Here is a 22687-nt window from a genome sequence, read left to right on the forward strand (position 1 = left end):
CCTCCCCAGCCCATGAACCCAGATATTGACAGATTTACCTTAACTCCCAGCTGAACACCCCGTGCTGTAATAATGAAACTCACTGTTAAACGGTGTACTTCAATGTTTAACAATAACTTCCAAGGTCAGACTTTTGCTGTTGGCAAATACAGCAGGAATTGAAACATTCCTTGCTCCCAGAGCTGATTTGTTGGAGAAACGAGAGGGGGGATGGGGAAGGCGTACACATTATTGTCTCGTTTATCTTGAAGAACTTACATTCTTTCAGATGTGCAGTTCTACAAAGTCCTTTGTTAACTATGAAGCACGAGTTGGGAACATCCTGAGATCAGGCACTATAAAGCCTTGATTGTTTAAAATGCCTCTTCTCATCACGTTGTTGATGAATCAAGATTGTGTGTGCAATATGCTTCAGAGGTTCAACGACCAACACGCAGGACATTTAAGATCAGAAGTGAAGGGAAATCTAAAAGTGTGGGCCTATCAAAGGAATCAGCATTACTGAAGTTTCAGTATGAAGACCAAGAATGCTAGAAAACATTTGTTTTAATCTTTTTAATTGTTTGCACCAATATTTTTTTTAAAATCCAGCAGGATTAGTTCTTACCTAAATCAGAGATTACAGTACATGGAGGAGTGTACTACAGTACTTTAGAACATGAGTCATGCAAATTGTCAGATGTTCAGCTCAAGAAAGGTTAATCCAAAAAGGACCTCCTCATTTCAAAGGCCTTAAAAGCTTCAAGAGGACCCCGTTATGTAGGCACAGGATATAGCAGTCAAGCATGCTGCATTTGATTAATAAATTCAGCTTCATCGAGTTTTTGTTGGACTTTTTTTGTTGATGAAAGGGGTTCGCTGAAAAGATGCCTCATTTTCTGGATGGACTAGGCCAGTTACTATTTACAATCATAAAGGCCAAGGAACATAGGCCATGGAAAAAAAAACTTGCCTTACCTATTCAGTAACTTCATCAGAACACACAAACATTGGAATTGGATATGTAGTTGAAAAGGAAGAATTTGCAGGGCTATGGGGCAGGACCATGGATGTGGATCTAATTGACTAGCTCTTTCAAGGAGCCAGCATGGGCATGATAGGCTGAGTGGCCTTTCTCTGTGCTGTACAATTCAACAGTACCATAATCCCCATGAGGATAACAACCAGCATTAATCTCCCAGTTGGACTCATGGAGTACGAACTCACTGGAAAGGAGGTGGAGGCCATTAACCTGGGGCTCGTTATGTATTGTTGATATAAAAGTTGGCCAAAGCAGTGACTAGACAGATTAGCCCTCCCAACAGAGATTGTACTGGGAGCTAGATGCTGCTTCATGCAGACCTTTGTACATAGTTAAAATAAATTGAATGTTCAAGCTTTGCCTGCTTCCTCAAGTTACTAAAAACAACTTCATTTAAAATCCTACTTCAGTCAGGTTCAAGCTTTGATCCGAAGGAACAAACCATTGCAAAGCGTTCGCTATTCAAGAAATTCCCCAAAGCTTCCTTGCTGATGCATTTGCACACTCAGTTGTTCATGATTCACCTGTTTTCCTAGGTAGTTTTAAGGGAATTATATTTGTATTGGTAAACATTAGAAATAAAATATAGTTTCAAGTGTGTTTGATGTAATGTTTCTGAGCCTCGAAGGGCAAAACCTAGAGTTAGATTCATGCTGGACAAAGACGTTTGTATGTGTGGGGTTGGTTCAGCTCCACATGTCGTATTCTATTGTGCTTAGAGAGGGCTACTGTGTGAAGAGTAAATACACCTGCAGTGGTTGCTTAGCAACTGGGGCTTTGTAAGGTAGAGAAGCTTTTCAGTTTTAGTTCAGCTCATTTAAATTCAGTTGGAGATAGGTCGTGAGGGAGAAGGCAGCTCTCATAGCTCTGCTTGAAGCAGTTGGTTTTGGAAGGTTAAAGAAGGAACATCTCTCAGCCTTGCTAGATGAAAAGCCGTACCATGTGTAATGGTTAAGAAAATAGATGCCGGAAGCCTAAAGTTCAGCTAATTAGGAAAACTACAGAAATGAAGAGAAATGTCCAAGAATTCTGGAGTTAAGTGAACAGACACCAAGGTATGGTTCAGAAGAATTCAAGGAAAAGTAAACAAAGTGTTCTGAATTAAAGAGACACTTGCAGTAATGATTTAAAGTGGGACAGCAGACTTCAGAGATAGATAAAACATTTGATGCAATTTTAAAACAGTCGAGAGTTAAAGCAATTGTGGACAGTTTTCACAACAGTCAAGATAAAGAAATCCTAAAGGGTTTGGTGTAAATTCCTGGACTGTATTCATTGTTAAAAGTGGAATGGAAGCTTTGTTCAAAAGTGCCATTTGGAAGACCTGAGGCGGAATTCTCCATCCCGTCGCACCAGTTTTCTGGTGTGGTGTGCCCCCGCCAGCAGGGGGATTCTCTGTCCCGACAGCCAGCCAATGGGTTGTCCCATTGTGGGAGGCCCCACGACGTCGGCAAATCCCCAGGTGTGGGTGCGCTGACAGGGCAATGGACATGCCCGGCAGCGGAGAATCCAGCCTCTGGTCTATATTTCGGAATGCAAATCGCTAAGGGAAAGCATAATTATTATGAGAAGATTTCAAAGCGTGTTTATGGTAGCAAAGTATGGAAACTTTCACGTGGTAATTATCTGGGGAGGGGGTGGGGAGGGATTCTGAGGAGACAGCCATAAACATTCTCTTGGGGTTCAGTGTGGAGAATGTATTCAGCCACAGTCATCTTGTGTGCTTAAAAGACACTTTGTAATAATGAGATCATTGTGGATTAAGATATACTTTGTAATCCATGTTAATCCTAAAACCTGGGAGTAGTTGTCAAGTTAAGGGGTAGGAGGAGGGTAGTGAATGTGTATTGTATTATAATCCAACATTTTCATGTTTAATAAATGTTTTTTCCACATTGTTAGAATGAATTGATGTTCCTCCATGTTTTATTTAATAACTTAAAAGTTAGGTTCTTTCGAGCCAGGATTCCATTCTGGGATCTTCCCGTCCAGTTACAACATCAACGGGGATCGTAACATTCCCAGCACCTGATTCCATCTCTGTCGCCAACTCCACACTGCCCCCATTAACCACACCCCCAGCCAAGCATACTAACTTAGAACGCAAGGGGGAAAAAAGCTTGATGAAAGACATTTGGCCCATCAATCCCACTCTTCCTGCAGCCCTTGTGTACATTACCTTATTGTGGACCTCCCAAATAATCACCGTCTACAATCCATGTACCATCTGCTCTAGCACAGCCTCACAGGCAATGCGCAATCAAACCTGTCATTCCCTCTATCCATCTACTTTCCTGATAAACAATTCTGTATTCCCCCAAAGATAATCAAGAAAAACATTTAGTGGTTCAAAACTCTCCTAACCCCTTTGCTATTCAGCCTGAACTTTCTGCAATTTATATTCAGGGATCTCTCTGTCCCAGCTGAGAACACCATTACCCCATGGAGCATTTGATCACTGGATGATCAGGTGATTTAATACAATTCAGAAGCACCTTGGGATGGTCCCAAGTAAGGATTGTAGAGACCTTATGGTGTATCAGGTCAAGGACTTTTCAACTTTCCCATTGCCAGCTACTGGGATACACACTGCACTCCCATTGACTCAATATCACACGACTCTACAAATTGTGTGTTCCTAATGTTTTACACGTACTTGATATTATGAAATGGAAAAGTTGTGTGGAAAATAATAAATGCCTTACCAATGAATTAATGAGTTTAAAATTCTCAGCTTCCAAACTAACCGACAGCCAACCAACATCAAATCGATATTTAAAAGGTGTAGGAACTAGTGACCCAAGTTAATAAGTAAGTCAATAAATACCTAAAGGTCACCTGTAAGAACTGCACCTTGTTTAACTAGGGTTTTCCTGCAGACACATGTGTACGTCTTTGCATGTTAATAGCCAGGCGTATCATTTTACAGTCAATTTCTGAATGGACAGCCTTTGCAACTTTAATAATGCACGGCTCATTCACAAATCCTCCTGCTGTGGCATACTGGTTGTTTTCTGGTGAGCGGTGCAGACACAAAGTGATCCTACTGCCCCTGCATTCTCCCGTTCCCTCTCTGAACAGAGCTGAACTGCACACTGGCTATTGAGTAACCAGTGTGCGTGACCTGAAGGAAAACCTGCAAACAAGCAGGCAGGTTGCAGATGCAAGCGGGCAAAAGAAAAAGTCACCTCCAAGTGTCTCCTGTAAATGGTGTCTTTTTTCTCTGCATTCATTAAATGGTGTATGATTAGAAACTGGCCTCTTCATTAATCCTGCTTTTTAATTTAGTCGAACGTGGTGCCTTTGTAAATTACAACAGCTGCAAACGTGCTTGGCATTTCCTGCTCTTTGTTCTGATTTTGTGTGAGAGGCAGAGATACTGTAACTTGCCAACTCCTACTGAGCACCATTTCGGAACATAGGGACAGGAGGAGACCATTCAGCTCCTCGAACCTATTCTACCATTCTATTAGATCAAATCTGATCTGTATCTTGATCATATCGACCGACGTGCCTTTGATATGTTGCCCGAATACCCTTGCCTCGCAAAAACCTATTGATCTCAGTTCTGAAATTTTGAACTGAAACCCAGCCTCAAGCCATTCCAGATTTCTGCTCCACTTTGATCTTGTCTTTAGTCTCAGGGTGTCACTTAAATACACTGACATCAGATGCCTTCCCCCAAACATTCAATCCAGTCTGACCCGAGGCGGATTTGATCATCGCTACACAGCCCAGTCACTGAACTTCCGCGAGATGCACAATTTCTTACAAAGCTATTGCGTCGATCGCAATCCCTCATCAATTCACTGTCCAGTAAAAGGGGAATCCACTTATTTAGCCCAGTGTTCTGCACATAAACTGAATCCCAATGCAACAAGGATTACTAACACTGAAGGGCCTTTGTTGAGTTAATGGGGGTAATATTGACGTGGGCCAGATCAAATCAACGCCCGTTTCCGCAGTTCTCCCGATTTCTTTTGGAAATGGAATACAAAACGAAAACCACGATGGATGTACAACAGGCAACCGATCCGAGGTCGTCTACTTTGCATTGTCCTGAAGAGCTAAAATTACCTCAGATAGGTTGAAATCTCTATTAGAGATGTCACCCCGTGGGCAGCACGGTAGCATTGTGGTTAGCACAATTGCTTCACAGCTCCAGGGTCCCAGGTTCGATTCCTGGCTTGGGTCACTGTCTGTGTGGAGTCTGCACCTTCTCCCCGTGTGTGCGTGGGTTTCCTCCGGGTGCTCCGGTTTCCTCCCATAGTCCAAAGATGTGCGGGTTAGGTGGATTGGCCATGCTAAATTACCCATAGTGTCCAAAATTGCATTAGTGTTGGGTGGGGTGCTCTTTCGAAGAGCCGACTTGATGGGCCGAACGGCCTCCTTCTGCACTGTAAATTCTATGAATAATCCAAATCTAATATCTTATCAATGATGCGGTATGGTGTAAGATCCTTTCCCTATCTCATTGGAGAGTGGGCAGGCTAAGGTGGCAGCAGATTTTCACTTATTAATCCATTGGAGTCACAAACCCATTTTTCTCTCAAGTGCCAGAATCCCGATTGCTTACAGGACTCTCAGGAATGCTGGGCCGAGCAATGCCTGAGATTCCCCCACAGACTGAACTCCTAACTCCAATCACACTGGTCCACAGGAATAGAACCACTGACTGTTTCATTTTTTATTGGGTTCTTTCGCTCACTGTGTGGAAGCTGAGATCGCCCTGCTTCCCAATAATGTTCCCTCGCATTCCTTTGCCAGTGAACAGGAGAAAGGAAAGGAAACAGCAGGAATTTCCATTAATGTCCCGTGGCAAGCTGAGAATGGAGGTTCAGACACACGCAGGGAGACTAGCAAATCATCCAGGGCCACAGGTCAAAGGGAAGGCACACTACAACATTATGGGATGCTTTAAAATATGGCCACTTGGGTCTCTGTTGATGAAAAGTTATCATAAAGTGAAGCTGGCATTCCAGTGTGTATAAACAGGTACAATGCAATGATGCAGATCAGCGCGCACGACATACTGAATGTTCCCCTATCGCATGCAAAAAGCAAAGTGTCTATTCCTGACATCCCAGGAGCTCCACGCGGAGTGTGATCCGCTCGTGCCAGGTCTGAGGCAAGATCCGAACAAACTGTGCGTAGAATGGGGGATCGAATATGTTTCTCTTGTGGCTGTAGTTGTCATAGTTTCCCTGGAAAACCTGCAATAGTGGTTTCAAGAAACAAAGAAAATGTTATTCTTTATGCTGATTACAAACGTTTTAGTCCCAGATATACTCTCTTCACCCCCCTCCGCCACCCAACTCTTTTATCCTCAATAGCTGGGGCATCACTCCATACGGTGCCTCACTTGACTAACCATTCCTCAAGTGTGATCTTAGACAGTGAGTTCTGGTAGACTATTAAATGATCAAGAGGCATTACAGCCAGGCCTATTAAAGATGTTCATACAAACATTTCCCAGTAGGGGTCAGTGATGTGCCAACAGGAGTGGGGAAATCTCTTACATTTTCCCTCCTAAACCCAACTGGCTGAGGTGAAATGCAGTGGCTCCCAGAGCACCCCCTGGCTAGCTCAATATAAATTGAGGCAGCAGAGTGGGGTGAGGGACCATCAAGGCAGACGCGTCTCAGAGGGAAGACTGGTACCGTTGGCCTGGCCCGGGATCACGGTATTTTGGCAGGTAAAATGTTAGGGGCCAACGGGAAGAGGAGGAGACCGATACAAGGCCTTCTCGTTCCACTGTGAGAACGAAAGGAACTAACATCACCAATTTCCATCTCCAGCTTTCACATGGTGTTCCCAAAAAGCAACTAGAGCTGAGAGAAGGGAAATCTGCTGGCTTCCAGTCCCACCGCCCTAACACCACTACCTCCCACTCCATAGGTAGGGAAGGAGTGTCTTCTAGGAGTTGGAGTGGGGGAAACGGAAATCACTCTCAGGGCTGTGAGGTAATGCTGTGGAAGGTCCGATACAGGTAGAGAATATATATAGTGAATGGTAGAACCCTCAAGAGTATTGACAGTCAGAGAGATCTAGGTGTACAGGTCTACAGGTCAATGAAAGGGGCAACGCAGGTGGAGAAGGTAGTCAAGAAGGCATACGGCATGCTTGCCTTCATTGGCCGGGGCACTGAGTATAAAAATTGGCAAGTCATGTTGCAGCTGAAAAGAACCTTAGTTAGGCCACACTTGGAGTATAGTGTTCAATTCTGGTCGCCACACTACCAGAAGGATGTGGAGGCTTTAGAGAGGGCGCAGAAGAGATTTACCAGGATGTTGCCTGGTATGGAGGGCATTAGCTATGAGGAGAGGTTGAATAACATCGGTTTGTTCTCACTGGAACGAGGGAGGTGCGGGGCGACCTGATAGAGGTCTACAAAATTATGAGGGACATAGACAGAGTGGATAGTCAGAGGCTTTTTCCCAGGGAAGCGGGTTCAATTACTAGGGGGCATAGGTTTAAGGTGCGAGGGGCCTTAAACCTCGGGAGGCAAGTTTTTTTCACAGAATGTAGTGGGTGCCTGGAACTCACTGCCGGAGGAGGTGGTGGAAGCAGGGATGATAGTGAGTTTAAGGGGCATCTTGACAATTACATGAATAGGATGGGAATAGAGGGATACAGACGCCGGAAGTTTAGAAGATTTTAGTTTAGACGGGCAGCATGGTCGGCACAGGATTGGAGGGCCGAAGAGCCTGTTCCTGTGCTGTATTTTTCTTTGTTCTTTGTTCTTTGTTAGCTACACAGCCTGAAACCTTCTGCCATTTACTTGCCCAAGATCGGCTGAAGGACAAATTCCTCCCCCCACCCCCCAGGAGCACAAAATGGCCGAGTCAGACCTGAATCCTTTTCAGTCAAAGAGTGCCTGATGCACTATCAATTACGACGAGACAAGAGTAGAATGTAATCGAGGCTTTATTACACAGAGATGTGTGGCCTCCTACAGCAGCTGACAAAATGGCTACTGTTAGGAGAGCACACACATTTATACTCCGCCTACTGGGCGGAGCCAGCAGGCAGGGATCTACCCCCGTACCTGTAGTACAGGGACCTTAATACCCATATATACAATATAATACAACAGTGGTGACTACCACATTCACCCCCCGTTAAAAATGAGTCCAGCGGGGGTGGTGGAAAACTATATACATACAGACTGATTTTAAAATTTCAGAGAAGGTTACAAATTTAGACGATCGGGCGCCTTGATCTGTTGTTGAGAGCGCCGCAGTGCTGGTGGCGACTCAGGCGTCGGCTTGGTCTTCAGTGACTCCGGGAGCGTGTCGTAATCCTCTTCATCCCCGGGTGGGAGCAAGGGGAGGACGGGTTGTCCTGGAGCAGGGGCATGCGCTGGGGGGAGGGAGGGTGGCACCGGGGCAGTGTGTGGGGACCCAGCTGGTGCCAGGTCCCTGAGGGAGGCTGTGTCTTGGTGGCCATTGGGGTACGCTACGTAGGCGTACTGCGGGTTTGCGTGGAGTAGCTGTACCCTCTCAACCAATGGGTCCGCCTTGTGGAGCCGCACGTGCTTGCGGAGGAGAACAGGTCCTGGGGCTGCCAGCCACATTGGGAGCGAAATCCCGGAGGTGGACTTCCTGGGGAAGGCAAAGAGACGTTCATGGGGGGTTTCATTAGTCGTGGTGCACAGGAGTGACCGAATTGAGTGACGTGCGTCGGGGAGGACCTCCTGCCAGCGGGAGGCCGAGAGATTTCTGGACCGTAGGGCCAGCTGGACGGCCCTCCAGACAGTCCCATTCTCCCACTCCACCTGCCCGTTTCCCCTGGGGTTGTAGCTGGTCGTCCTGCTCGAGGCAATGACCCTGTTGAGCAGGTACTGGTGCAGCTCATCGCTCATAAATGAGGATCCCCGGTCGCTGTGGACGTAGGCGGGGAAACCGAACAGGGCGAAGATGGTGTTGAGGGCTTTGATGACGGTGGCAGACGTCATATTGGGGCATGGGATAGCGAAAGGGAATCAGGAATACTCGTCGACCACATTAAGAAAGTACGTGTTGCGATCGGTGGAGGGGAGGGGCCTTTTGAAGTCCACGCTGAGGCGTTCAAAGGGGCGGGAGGTCTTCACCAGGCGCGTACGGTCTGGTCGGTAGAAGTGCAGTTTATACTCCACGCAGACCTGGCAGTCTCTGGTGACAGCCCTGACTTCCTCGATGGAGTAGGGCAGATTGCAGGCCTTAATGAAGTGGTACAAGCGGGTGACTCCTTGGTGACAGAGATCGTCGTGCAAGGTCCTGAGTCGGTCCACTTGTGCGCTGGCACATGTACCTCGGGACAGGGCATCGGGGGGCTCGTTGAGTTTACCGGGGCGATACAAAATCTCATAATTGTAGGTGGAGAGCTCGATCCTCCACCTCAAGATTTTATCATTTTATCATTTTTGATACCCCGCTGTGTGTTGTTAAACATGAAGGCAACCGACCGTTGGTCAGTGAGGAGAGTGAATCTCCTGCCGGCCAGGTAATGCCTCCAATGTCGTACAGCTGCAACGATCGCTTGGGCCTCCTTTTCAATGGAGGAGTGCCGAATTTTGGAGGCATGGAGGGTGCGGGAAAAGAATGCCATGGGCCTGCCTGGTTGAGGGTGGCGGCCAGAGCGACGTCTGATGCATCGCTCTTGACTTGGAAGGGAAGAGTCTCGTCGACCACGTGCATTGCGGCCTTGGCGATGTCGGCCTTGATACGGTTGAAGGCCTGGTGAGCCTCGGCCGTCAGTGGGAATTGACGGATTGAATGAGTGGGCGGGCCTTGTCCGCATAGTTTGGGACTCACTCTGCGTAATACGAAAAGAACCCCAGGCATCGTTTGAGGGCCTTGGGGCAGTGGGGAGGGGGAGTACCATGAGGGGGCATATGCAGTCGGGGTCGGGCCCTAGAACTCCGTTCTGAACCACATAGCCGAGGATGGCTAATCAGTTTGTGCTGAACACACACTTCTCCTTGTTGTAAGTTAGGTTGAGGAGTGTGGCGGTGTGGAGAAATTTGGAAAGGTTAGCGTTGTGATCCTGCTGGTGGTGTTATCCAGGTACGGGAAAGTGATCCACAGCCCGTACCGGTCAACCATTCGGTCCATCTCCCGTTGGAAGACCGAGATCCCGTTGGTGACGCCGAAGGGAACCCTAAGGAAATGGTAACGGTGGCCATCTGCTTCAAACGCAGTGTATGGGCGGTCCGCCTTGCGGATGGGGAGCTGGTGGTAGGCAGATTTCAGGTCCACTGTCGAGAAGACCCGGTACTGTGCAATCTGATTGACCATATCAGATATGCGTGGGAGGGGGTACGCGTCGAGCTGCGTGTACCGATTGATGGTCTGAATGTAGTCAACGACCATCCTGTTTTGCTCCCCGGTTTTCACCATTACCGCTTGGGCTCTCCAGGGGCTGTTGCTGGCATCGATGATACCTTCCCGCAGCAGCCGCTGGACCTCAGACCTGATGATGGTCCTGTCCTGGGCGCTGGTGGCGACGGGTTTGCAATCCGGGGTGAGGTTTGCAAAAAGGGAAGGCGGGTCGACCTTAATGGTCGCGAGGCCGCAAACAGTAAGGGGTGGTTCGGGCCCGCCAAATTTCAGGGTTAGGCTCTGGAGGTAGCACTGGAAATCCAGGCCGAGTAGCAAGGCAGCGCAGAGGTTGAGGAGGATGTAGAGCCGGAAGCCGCTGAATCTACACCCTGGATGGTGAGGGTGGCGATGCAGTATCCCCGGATCGCCATGGTGTGGGATCCGGAGGCCAGGGAGATTCTTTGGTTAGCGGAGTGTACCGCGAGGGAGCAGCACCTTACCGTATCAGAGTGGATGAAGCTCTCAGTGCTCTCCGTGTCCAGAAGGCAGGATATCTCGTGCCCGTCGACCTTCACCTTTGTCGAAGCGGTCGCGAGGTTGTGCGGTCGAGACTGGTCGATCGTGACCAAGGTCGTCGGCGGTTGCAGGCAATGAGCGGCCCGATGAGGTGGCCGACGGGCAGGGTCCTGAGGCGGGCAAGATGGCGGCGCCCACGGGCTGCACGTGTCCTGGGGCAGGCAAGATGGCGGTGCCCATTGGTTCTGAGGCAAGCAAAATTGCGGTGCCCACGGGTCGCATGTGTTGTGAGTGGAGCAAGATGGCGGAGCCCATGGGCCACACGTGGTCTGAGGAGAGGAAGATGGCGGCATCCACTGGCCGCACGTGGGGGGGGGGGGGGGGGGCTGGTGTCCTGGGGCAGGCAAGATGGCGGCGCCCATTGGTTCTGAGGCAAGCAAGTTGGCGGCGCCCACGGGCCGTACGTGTTGTGAGTGGAGCAAGATGGCAGCACCCACGGGCCACACGTGGTCTGAGGAGAGGAAGATGGCGGCGCCCACTGGCCGCACGCGGGGGGTGACATGACAATAGTGGCGATTGAGCGGGCCTGGCACACTGCAGTGAAATGTCCCTTCTTGCCACAGGCCTTGCAGAGCGCGCTCCGCACCAGGCAGCACTGCCGGGGGTGTTTTGTCTGTCTGCAGAAGTAGCACTTGGGTCCCCCGGGGTTGGTTGGCTGCCGCGCAGCGCAGGCGTGGGGTTGGCTGAGGGCGGTCGCTGATGGGATCCACAATGGGGTGGCCGCTGGTGGGGTCCACGATGCACAGGGGTGCGGGCCGTGCGGTCGGGGGCATAAGCCTGTATGTTGCGCGAGGCGACCGTGAGCGAGAGCGCTAGTTTCTTGGTCGCCGCGAGGTCAAGCGTGGCCCCTTCTAAGAGACGCTGGCGGATGTAGTCAGACCCTATGCCCGTAACAAAAGCGTCTCTCATTAGCAGGTTTGAATGTTCAGTGAATGTTCATCATCAACAGTGGTGACTACCTCAGTGCCCCTACCCAAATTCTTAACAAGCACACTTACATTAACATTTGCTCAACCACCTGCAACAGGGCTGATTAAACCTTGGCAGGAAAAAGGCTTACATTTGCAGTATCTCTCAGAAATATCTCAAAGTATTTCCCATTATTCTAAAGTGCAGGGTAGCCCTCTGCTAATTCTTCTGTACCGTTCCGGACCGGTAACTCAGAGAATGTGCCCCAGACACGGAGTGGGGCTTTAACCCATGATCTCTTAAAGAGGTGGAATTGCCAATACCGCGAATAAAGCTCAATACATCGTTTGACCTTCTCTTGAATCTCTTGGGCTTCTTAGCATCATAACAGCATAGCACCTCATTTTTTTTTACCTTGTCTGTCCTGGTGATGTCGTCTTGGTAAATAGACCACGACTCTCGGTCATCGCTGTAAGCAATTTTAAAGGATTCCACATATTGAGCTACACCAAAATCTTTTGCTCCTTGGGTGATGATGCCAGTGACTTTCTTAGGCATCAAGAGGTCAATCTAAAGACAACAGATGAACATTGCAGAGGGTGAGTCAAATTGGTTACAACGATGAAAGGACATTAACCCAATCGAGCTGAATGCTTTGAACAGACCGTGCACCAATTGCAAATTTGTGGACTCTCTGAGCACATTCCATCTTTTCCTCCAGTCTGACTGCCAGTACTTTGCTGCTTCTGAAGTTGGTCGCTGCCCCTAGCTGTTTGAGTAGTTAAAACCTTCTAGCAACTCACCCAAGTTGCAATTCTTCCTGTACGAGTCTCGGCATTGAGTGTTGATTCACTTAGTCACGGGCAAGGGAAACGTATCAATCAAAGCTGCCCTTGTCCACCTCAAACTATTGTGGGAGGTGAACAGTCACAATGTGCCAATTCGATACAGTTTAGGGAAATATCTCATTGGCAACCATATCGAAAAACTCAATTAAAACGATCCAATGTTATAATCTATGCTACTCAAATCCATTCGTTGGGGACTTCCAGCGGCGACATGTAGGTGGAGGTCGCACGTTGGGTGGCTCGTGCTAGAGCTTCGGTGTTTTGGCCCTTTTCACTTAATGTATGGGTGAAACTACATGAACGATCTCCAGTAAAGTTGTGGTAATCAGAGGATGTCGAAAATCCAATGGAAGAATACGGGATGAAAAAGGAGAGAGCGCTATTCCGCCTGAGAGCTCGCGTTCGGTGTGGAGTGCTGCCGAAGTCAAAGGTGAATGATCCACCAAGACTGTGATAGTCTGTTTTCACAGCTATCAGATGAAGGAGAAGGTCTTGAGATGGGCCAAGGAGAATGGGGAAGCGAGGTGGGAGGGCAGTGGTATTCGTACATACCAGGACGTCATGGTGGAGCTGGCAAGATGACAGGCGGCCATTAACAGGGCGAAAGCGGCAATTTACAAGAGTAATGTGTGGTTCAGGGTGGTGTACCCAGTGAATTTGAGAGTCACGCATAACTCCAGAGACTAAGGGCGGCACGGTGGCGCAGTGCTGCCTCACGGTGCTCAGGAACCGGGTTCGATCTCGGCCCCGGGTCACTGTCCATGCAAAGTTTGCATATTCTCCCCGTGTCTGAGTGGGTCTCGCCCCCACAACCCAAAGATGTGCAGGGTAGGTGGAGTGACAAGGCTAAATTGCCCCTTAATTGGAATTTTAAAAAATAATTTAAAAAATAAATTTGGTGGGACTATTACTTTGAGATGGCTAAGGCATTCGTGAGGGTTGAACAGAGTTTGGAATTTGTTTTCTTATGTTGCGGTTGGGAGGGGATGGTGAGATAATTTGTTGGAGGTGTTTCTTTCCCTTTTTGTTTGGGGTTTCTCAAGTCTGACTGGTTTAGAAAGGTTGGGTGTGGTGGGTTTTTCTGGTGGATTTTATACTAGGTGGGGGAAGGGGGCTTTGGCGGAGGCCATCTCGCTAACAAACTTACATTGGCTGGTGAAGGGAGCAAGGTGGGGGGAGGGACTGCAGCCTGTGTGGACAGATTTCGATGGGCCTGGGAGGTGTGAATGGACGGGTGATAGGATGTATGCAGAGAGGAGTCGTTTTGAGAGCAAGTGGCTGAGGGGTTTCTGGGAAAGAGGGGAAGCTGGTTGATGGTGACGAGGGGTAGGGCTTGGTCCCACTTGTGGGGCGGGACTAGGGGCCATGGTCATGGCTGATAGGAGAGGGAGGGGGGTGAGAGACCCCCAGTCCGAATGTTAACATGCAATGTACAGGGGTGGGTGGACCAGTGAAGTGGGCCAGAGTCTTCTCGCATTTAAAGAGCTGATATGCTGCTGCAGGAGAACCATTTAAGGGTGAAGGCCCAGGTTAGGCTTCGGAAGGGTTGGGTGAGTCAGGTGTTCCACTTGGTTTTGGATAGCAAGGCCCAGGGAGTAGAGGTACTGGTGGGCGAGAGTTAGGCTTCATATTGAGAGGGTGGTGGCAGATCAGGGGGGCAGGTACGTTATAGTAAGGGGTGCTTGGTTAGCGAATGCCCCGAATTGGGATGATGTAGGGTTTATGGAGAGGATGTGTGTGTGTGTTGGGGGGGGGGGCCTGCTCTGCATTTGATGGATGTGGTCCTGGATAGGAGGCTGGCACAGAGACCGGTGTGGAGGCCGGATGTGGGGCTGATGCGGATCCGAGTTTTTGTGTGAGGATGGGGAAGGTGATTGGCGATTATGCGGGGTTCAACAAGAATGCGGAGATCTCGCCGTCGGTGGTATGGGAGGGCACTGAAGGTGGTGGTAAGGGGCGAGAACATCTTGTTTAAGGGTCAGGTGGATCAGGAGGCAAGATATGAGCGACAGTGGCTGGTAGATGAAATCCTGGAGGTTGATGGGAAATATGTGGAGGTTCCTACTCCGGAACCTTTGGTCTGCAGATGGAGTTTGACCTTTCTTCTACGGGGAAAGAGGTACGCCAGTTGAGGCGGGCAAAGGTGGTGTAGGAGTGGGGAAGAAGGCCGTCGTTTGCTGACGGGGCAACTCCGCCAGCAGGCGGCATCGCAGGAGATTAGACAGGTGGGATGGGGCGAGGGAGCTGGTGGTGGCGCCGGAGCAGGTGAACAGGGCACTTGAGGAGTTTTAGAAGAGGTTGTACAGGTTGGAGCCTCCGGGGGGGATAATTCGGATATGAGGGAGTTCTTGGAGACACTGGAGTGCCTAAAGTAGGAGAGGAGAAGGCAAGATTGGAGGAGTCTGTGGGGATCGCAGAGGTTCAGACGGCGATCGGGAAGACGTAAACAGGTAAAGCGCCGGGGCTGATGGGTTCCTGGTGGAATTCTGGAAGAAGCTTTTGGATAGGTTGGGGCTGCTGTTGGTGGAGATGTTTGAGGATGCAATGGCTAAAGAGACACTCCCGGAGATGATGGGACAGACATCTATTTCGATCATGCACTTGGATTTGGAGCCCAGTCCCTTGGGGGCCATATTTGGGTTGTCGACCTTGCCAGAGCTGCAGATAGGAGCGGGGGGCAGACTTTTTAGCCTTTGCTTCGCTGATTGCTCACAGGCGGTCCTGTTGATGTCAGGCTCTCTGCCCAGTGTCTCGGTATGGCTTGGGGACTTGATGGAGTTTCTGTTTTTGTAGAAGGTTACGGTTACCTCGAGGGGGGTGATTGAGGGTCCACAAGAGATAGGATCTGTTTATTCTTCAATTGAAAGAGTTGGTTACCAGCTAGGAGGGGAGATAGAGGCGGGTCTATGGGTGGATGCCCTAAGCAGGGTTAATACCTCCTCATCGTGCGCCAGGCTTAGCCTGATACAATTTAAGGTAGTCCACCGGGCACACATGACAGCGGCTAGGATGAGCAGGTTTTTCGGGGTAGAGGATAGGTGTGCGAGGTGCCTGGGAAGCCCAGCAAATCATGTCCACATGTTTTGGGCATGCCCGAAGCTTCGAGGGTTTTGGCAGGGTTTTGCTAAGGCAATGTCCACGGTGCTAAAAACACGGGTGGTGCCGAGTCCGGAGGTAGCGATCTTTGGAGTGTCGGAAGATCCGGGAGTTCAGGGGGCGAAAGAGACCGACGTCCTGGCCTTTGCCTCCCTGGTAGCCCGGAGACGGATCTTGTTAATGTGGAGGGACTCAAAGCCCCCGAGTGCAGAGACCTGGGTTAGTGACATGGCTGGGTTTCTCAGTCTCGAGAAAATAAAGTTCGCCTTAAGAGGGTCAATGTTAAGGTTCACCCGGAGGTGGCAGCCATTCGTCCACTTTCTCGGGGAAAATTAAAATTTCAGCAGATGCAGTATTCCAAAAGGGGGGGGGGGGGGGCGAGCGGATTGTTGTTGTAAGGTTGTGGTGTGTGAAGATTGGGCTGGGGGAGCGGGGGAAATGTTTATTTTACCATGTTGATGTCATTGTTTTTGTTCCTGTTATAAACATTTTCAAATACCTTAATAAAATATTTTTTTAAAAAGAGTTGGTTACCATCAGCTGCTGGGCGGGGGGTGCTTGGGGGGGGGGGGGTGTAGAGTGCGGGGGGAGGGGGGGGTGTTGTTCTTCTGCGTTGTACTGTTTTATGTGTAAAATGTTTAAATGCTAAAAAACAAATAAAAATATTTTCAAACCATTCATTCCAGAGATCAAATGATCCCAACAAGACCTGGAATTATAACTTTCTACACAAATTCAGGTCCTATGGTTTGTTTATCCGAAGAACATGATGAACTTTTATATATGTTGGTCGCAAATGTTGGACTGTTGTTTCTGTAGTCACAAGCATTTGAAGTTTAATCCCAACTGAGATTCATCTCCCTTTGTTTCCAGTGGCTCTACTCCTGGGCAGGAAACAAGATTCTAGTAGGCACAACACAAAAATAGAAACCCTTCCAATTTTTTGAGCATCTCCCATTGCGGTGATACCCAGGGCAGCGCCATCTTTTTAATCCCAATTCTCTACCTTCTCACCTCATTACTTTAACTCCCTTATTTGTCAAGATAGCATCTTGCCTTATAAATACATTGGCCAGAGTTTTCAGGAACACATCCCTGCCAACTCCAGCAGGCCCAATGCGGTTTCACCCTCTAACCAGCACCGATTGGCAAACCGCCACTCGGAGGAAATCCCACTTTGGAGATCTGCTGGCCAATCTGCAGTCATTCCAGGAACATTCCTGGGTCTAAGTGTTGGGAACCGGAGGAAAGGTAAGTGCAGGGGTCAAGGTAATGTGAGGGGAAGGGGGGATGGGGTGGACAGGAAGGTCTAGGGGGTCGTGAGGGCGGCATGGTGGCACAGTGGTTAGCACTGATGCCTGACAGCGCCAGGGACCCGGGTTCAATTCCAGCTTTGGGTGTCTGTGAGGAGTTTGCACTTTCTCCCCGTGTCTGTGTCGGTTTCCTCCGGATGCTCTGGTCTCCACCCAAAGTCCAAAGTGCAGGTTAGGTGGATTTGCCATGCAAAATTGACCCTTAAATGTCCGAAGGTTAGGTGGGGTTATGAGGAAAGGGCGGGGCATGGGCCAAGGTGGGGGTGCTCTTTCAGTGCCGACTCGATGGCCCGAATAGCCTCCTTCTGCACTGTAGGAATTTTATGATGAGCTGTATAGAACCTTAGTTAGGCCACACTTGGAGTATAGTGTTCAATTCTGGTGCCACACTACCAGAAGGATGTGGAGGCTTTAGAGAGGGTGCAGAAGAGCTTTACCAGGATGTTGCCTGGTATGGAGGGCATTAGCTATGAGGAGAGGATGAATAATGTCGGTTTGTTCTCACTGGAACGACGGAGGTTGAGGGGCGACCTGATAGAGGTCTACAAAATTATGAGGGGCCTAGACAGGGTGGATATTCAGAGGCTTTTCCCCAGGGTAGAGGGGTCAATTACTAGGGGGCATAGGCTTAAGGTGCGAGGGGCAAGGTTTAGAGGAGATGTAGGAGACAAATTTTTTACACAGAGGGTAGTGGGTACCTGGAACTCGCTGCAGGAGAAGGTGGTGGAAGCAGGGACGATAGTGACATTTAAGGGGCATCTTGACAAATACATGAATAGGATGGGAATAGAGGGATATGGACCCAGGAAGTGTAGAAGATTTTAGTTTAGTCGGGCAGCATGGTCGGCATGGGCTTGGAGGGCCGAAGGGCCTGTTCCTGTGCTGTACTTTCCTTTGTTCTTTGTAGATCAGGATCTCAGGGGATAGGCCGGGGGGGGGGGGGGGGGGGGGGGGGTATATGGGGATTGGGTAAGGTCCTGAGGTCACTGGGTCCCAAGGCGAGGACGCCCCCAGTCAAAAGGGGGCTTCTGATGGGCGCATCACACCCGCCCACCCCCATCAGCCTCCTGCACAAGATCAAACTTTGTTTAATTTTGGGTTTCCCTCCAGATCCATCATCCTACAAATTGAGGCAAGGGGAAGAGAAGGTCCTTAAGTGGCCACTTAAGGGCCTTAATTGGGGAAAGGGTGGGCTACCGGTTCAAGAGCCTGCCCGTCCTGAAGTAAAAAGATGACTAGGCTGGGGTAGGCGAGATCATGGAGGGAATCCTGTCTATCCAATTTTACACTTCCCAATTCTGACCATTAAGTGATTTTACATTCACATCCGTCAGAGGCAGTGCATTTCTCGCAAACCTTTGCAGGAAGATATTTTTTTCTGGATCTACATTTAATGAGCTTGAATTCTAAAATTAGGTTGCAAACGTGCCAGAATATTCCATCTGAGGGAGACAGACCATCTGCCCAATCTTTGCACTATCCAGTCCCCAATTTATTTGTTCACTAAACCATGGATAAGCAGACACAATCACATTCATTTAGTTAAGAAGGTTTAAGACTGATACCTGAAGCCACTGTGATTTGTTGCTGAGTTCAGCTGTCCACGCATTGGTTTTTTCCTTGTTTGTCCAAACGCGCTAAGCAAGGTGCCCAGGTGAAAACGTCAATCCCCCACATTTTATACGTACTCGAGGCAGTGATCTGATTGTTTCTAATGAACCTTGACTTCATCCCAAGTGGCTCCGAGCAACCTGTTGTGTTTAAGTAAACTGTAAACACAAATTTTTATGACAGAGTGGAAAGTGCCTCCAAATCACTAATTATAATACCACCATCCTTTATCCTCCCTTGAAGCCCTTCATCCCTGGCAACCTCCAGTACCTCATCAAGTGGACATTCTTCATGGTATCTGTTCATGGCTGGTTCCACTGTACTACAGTCATGTACAAGTCAACCTTTTATCCTGTGAGATTCCAGGGCATTGGCATCTTTTGGGGTTACATTTCAATATTATTACTAATTTTTTAAAACAAATTTAGTGTCACCAATTCCTTTTTTTTCCAATTAAGGGGCAATTTAGAGTGGCCAATCCACCTACCCTGCACATCTTTGGGTTGTGGGGGTGAGACCCACACAAACACGGGGAGAATGTGCAAACGCCACACGGACAGTGACCCAGAGCCGGGATTCGAACCTGGGACCTTGGCGCCGTGGGACAGCAGTGCTAACCACTGTGCCACCAAGCTGCCCTGGGGTCACATTTCATGATTCTTGCAAATTTCTTATGAAAAAAAAAAGGATCAGGGTTCTTGAAAACGACCAAATGGCCCACAAAAAGGCAGGAGATAGTTTTGATTTGAAATGTCCACACGGAATGAATGCCTGATCTTTATTTGACCGTGAGGCAGAAGTGAGGAGTTCCACCCACAGAGAACAAAAAAAAGCAAGGTCAAAAGGGCATGTCAGGCCTGGGCATTAATGGACTTTACCACTGTTTAGAAAACAGTATTTGATAAAGTTTAACAATGGAGTTTTTGTTGTTGGGAGGATGGTGATTGGGCACAAAGGGAAACCTATAGAACTGGGAATAAACAAAGTAATAAACTGGTAGATCTATTGGGTTGGCTCATAGAACATAGAATTTAGAGTGCAGAAGGAGGCCATTCGGCCTATCGAGTCTGCACCGGCCCTTGGAAAGAGCACCCACCCAAGCCCACACCTCCACCCACCCCACATTTTTGAATAATATAGCATGGCCAATCTTCTAACTTGCACACCTTTGGACTGTGGGAGGAAATGGAGCACCCGGAGGAAACCCACGCACACACGGGGAGAATGTGGAGACTCCACACAGACAGTGGCACAAGCCGGGAATCAAACCCGAGATCCTGGCGCTGTGAAGCAACTAGGCTAACCACTGTGCTACCATGCTGCCCTGTGGCTCATCTGTGGTCGAACAGCAGTTGGTTCAACAAATAACTCCAAGTTGCTGACAGTGATTCATTGATGCCTGGTGGATATTGTGCTTGAGAGAATCATGGGGTGAGTATAGGACCAGCCTCTGATATCATATTGCCCCCCGAACAGGTGCCGGAATATGGCGACTAGGGGCTTTTCACAGTAACGTCATTTGAAGCCTACTTGTGACAATAAGAGACTCTCATTTCATTTCTTTTTTTTTATTTGAAAAGCCTAGTTATCTCACTAGACAGAATTACACTTGAAAAATGACCTCTTGGCTGCGGTGCCTGAAGATTATACTGGTGGATGAGGGACGCCCACATCGACAAAGAATCAACGCCTTGAGGGAAAAGATTAAAATATTGCTACAGGAAAGGCACGACTAACAGTACTCGATGTACAGGGAAGGACAAGGATCACAGTGCTAGCTTGCTAAAGCTGTCTCTAAATTACTATTTTTACTTCTCTTTGCCTGACAGTTTCTTCAAGTACCTTATGTGAAATGAGCTGTTTCCTATTAGTAACCTAACACTCATTGGCAATAGAGATGTCAGTGATAGTGCGTGAACAAATTGGCAGACTTCCTCTGCTCCCCCACTCATGTCACTACCATCAGTAATGGGATATCCTATCCTTACCATCACACAGCAGATTCTAAGCAACTGGGAAAGAACAAATAAATTGCATTAATACTTGTGATGAGGTAACATTATATTTGACATCGCTACTTTGAAACGTGCTAACTTTTGTTACGTCAGAAAGCACAGTGCCCTCCTCACCAGCAGTGGCCAGTCACTTTGCATTTTCTGCATGGGATTGGTTGAGAGAGCAAAGTTGTCCTGGATATTGAGAGAACAGGAATAGGCCCTGATTTTAATCTCAATACCACTCAATAACACGCTCTATAACTCATGATGGACAGCCAGCTTGGGCAGCACGGTGGCGCAGTGAGTAGCACTGCTGCCTCACGGCGCCGAGGTCCCAGGTTCTATCCCGGCTCTGGGTCACTGTCCGTGGAATTTGCTCATTCTCCCCGTGTTTGCGTGGGTTTCGCCCCCACAACCCAAAGATGTGCAGGGTAGGTGGATTGGCCCCTTAATTGGAAAAAATGAATTAAACAACAACAAAAAATGATGGACAGCCAGCCTGTGTTAGGGCGGCAGGGTGGCGCTGTGGTGAGCACTATTGCCTCACGGCGCCGAGGACCTGGGTTAAGCCCAGCCCCGGGTCACTGTCCGTGTGAAGTTTGCACATTCACCCCGTGTCTGCATGGGTCGCACCCCCACAAACGTGCAGAGTCGGTGGATTGGCCACGCTAAATTGCCCCTTAATTGGGGGAAAAAAGATTTGGCTTCTTAAAATGTTTAAGTCAGCCGGAGTTACACACATAAGCCTTAATGGGCAGCACGGTAGCATGGTGGTTAGCACAATTGCTTCACAGCCCCAGGGTCCCAGGTTCGATTCCGGCTTGGGTCACTGTCTGTGCTGAGTCTGCACATCCTCCCCGTGTGTGCGTGGGTTTCCTCCGGGTGCTCCGGTTTCCTCCCACAGTCCAAAGATGTGCAGGTTAGGTGGATTGGCCGTGCTAAATTGCCCATAGTGTCCAAAATTGCCCTTAGTGTAGGGTGGGGTTACTGGGTTATGGGGATTAGGTGGAGGTTTGGACCTTGGGTAGGTTGCTCTTTCCAAGAGCCGGTGCAGACTCGATGGGCCGAATGGCCTCCTTCTACACTGTAAGTTCTATGTCTATGTCTAATGGTAAGATTGAACCCACAGCACCCTACCAAGATACAAAAGTGCTACCAACTCTTCGCACACTTTGGTTTCTGAGCCAAAATGGCCCATACAGGAAACTGTTTGAAAAAGTAATAGGGTAAATATCTAGTTGGAATGAAATAGGACACAATAAAAATAAGCACAGACTCGTGATCAAAAGGGGGACAAGGTGGCGCAGTGGTTAGTGCTGCTGCCTCAGAGTGCCGAGGGCCCTGGTTTAATTCCGCTCCCTGTCATTGTCCGTGTGGAGTTTGCACAGTCTCCACGTGCCTGCGTGGGTCTCACCCCCACAATCCAAAGATGTGCAGAGTATATAGATTGGCCATGCTAATTTGCCCCTTAATTGGCAAGAAGAATCGGGTACTCAAAATTTATTTTAAAAAAGACTGGTGTTCGAATACTCCAAAATGGATCTTAATTGCATTCCTGTGGTCTTCGTGTCTGTAGCCACGTAAAATGGCTGCGTTCCGATTAATCTGGCCAAAACCCAGTTTAAAATGGCTAACCCGAAAGACTGCTGGGAAAAGCAGCTAAGAAGACACAAGCAGGCAGCTGCAGACAGTATTGCATATTCGGCTCTGGGAAGTTAGCCCAGATCGATACTCAGGGCTATCAACAGCCCATCAACCCAGATATTTGCAGTTACATTCAGGACTGTTTGCAGCCCATCTATTCAGACATCCACAGTTAAATCGGCTATCCCCGGGAACAATTGCAACATATTAGCAATTGAATACCGGGCCAGGCCTGTCGGCGCCTGCAGTGGCCGAAACAAAGACAGGTGAGCGACCACCCCCCAGATCGAGGAATTGCCTCACCATTGCACACATCGACCCCAGAGATTGGGGACAGATCCAATCACTTGGGACTCAGGGTCAAGGGCCG

The 22687-nt window shown here is 48.9% G+C and overlaps 1 protein-coding gene across 1 annotated transcript in view; it reads right to left on the reverse strand.

Annotated features, from left to right (window-relative positions):
* Positions 1 to 540: 540 nt before the first annotated feature.
* The window catches only part of LOC140387434 (lactadherin-like), a 132329-nt gene continuing 110182 nt past the window's right edge, over positions 541 to 22687 (reverse strand). The window contains 4 exon segments of the mRNA XM_072470534.1: positions 541 to 6234; positions 12223 to 12378; positions 18631 to 18681; positions 18683 to 18816. Coding sequence (XP_072326635.1) covers positions 6091 to 6234; positions 12223 to 12378; positions 18631 to 18681; positions 18683 to 18816 — 485 coding nt within the window. The 3' untranslated portion in view covers positions 541 to 6090.

Source organism: Scyliorhinus torazame, chromosome 12 (assembly GCF_047496885.1).
Source record: "Scyliorhinus torazame isolate Kashiwa2021f chromosome 12, sScyTor2.1, whole genome shotgun sequence".
Lineage (NCBI taxonomy): Eukaryota > Metazoa > Chordata > Chondrichthyes > Carcharhiniformes > Scyliorhinidae > Scyliorhinus > Scyliorhinus torazame.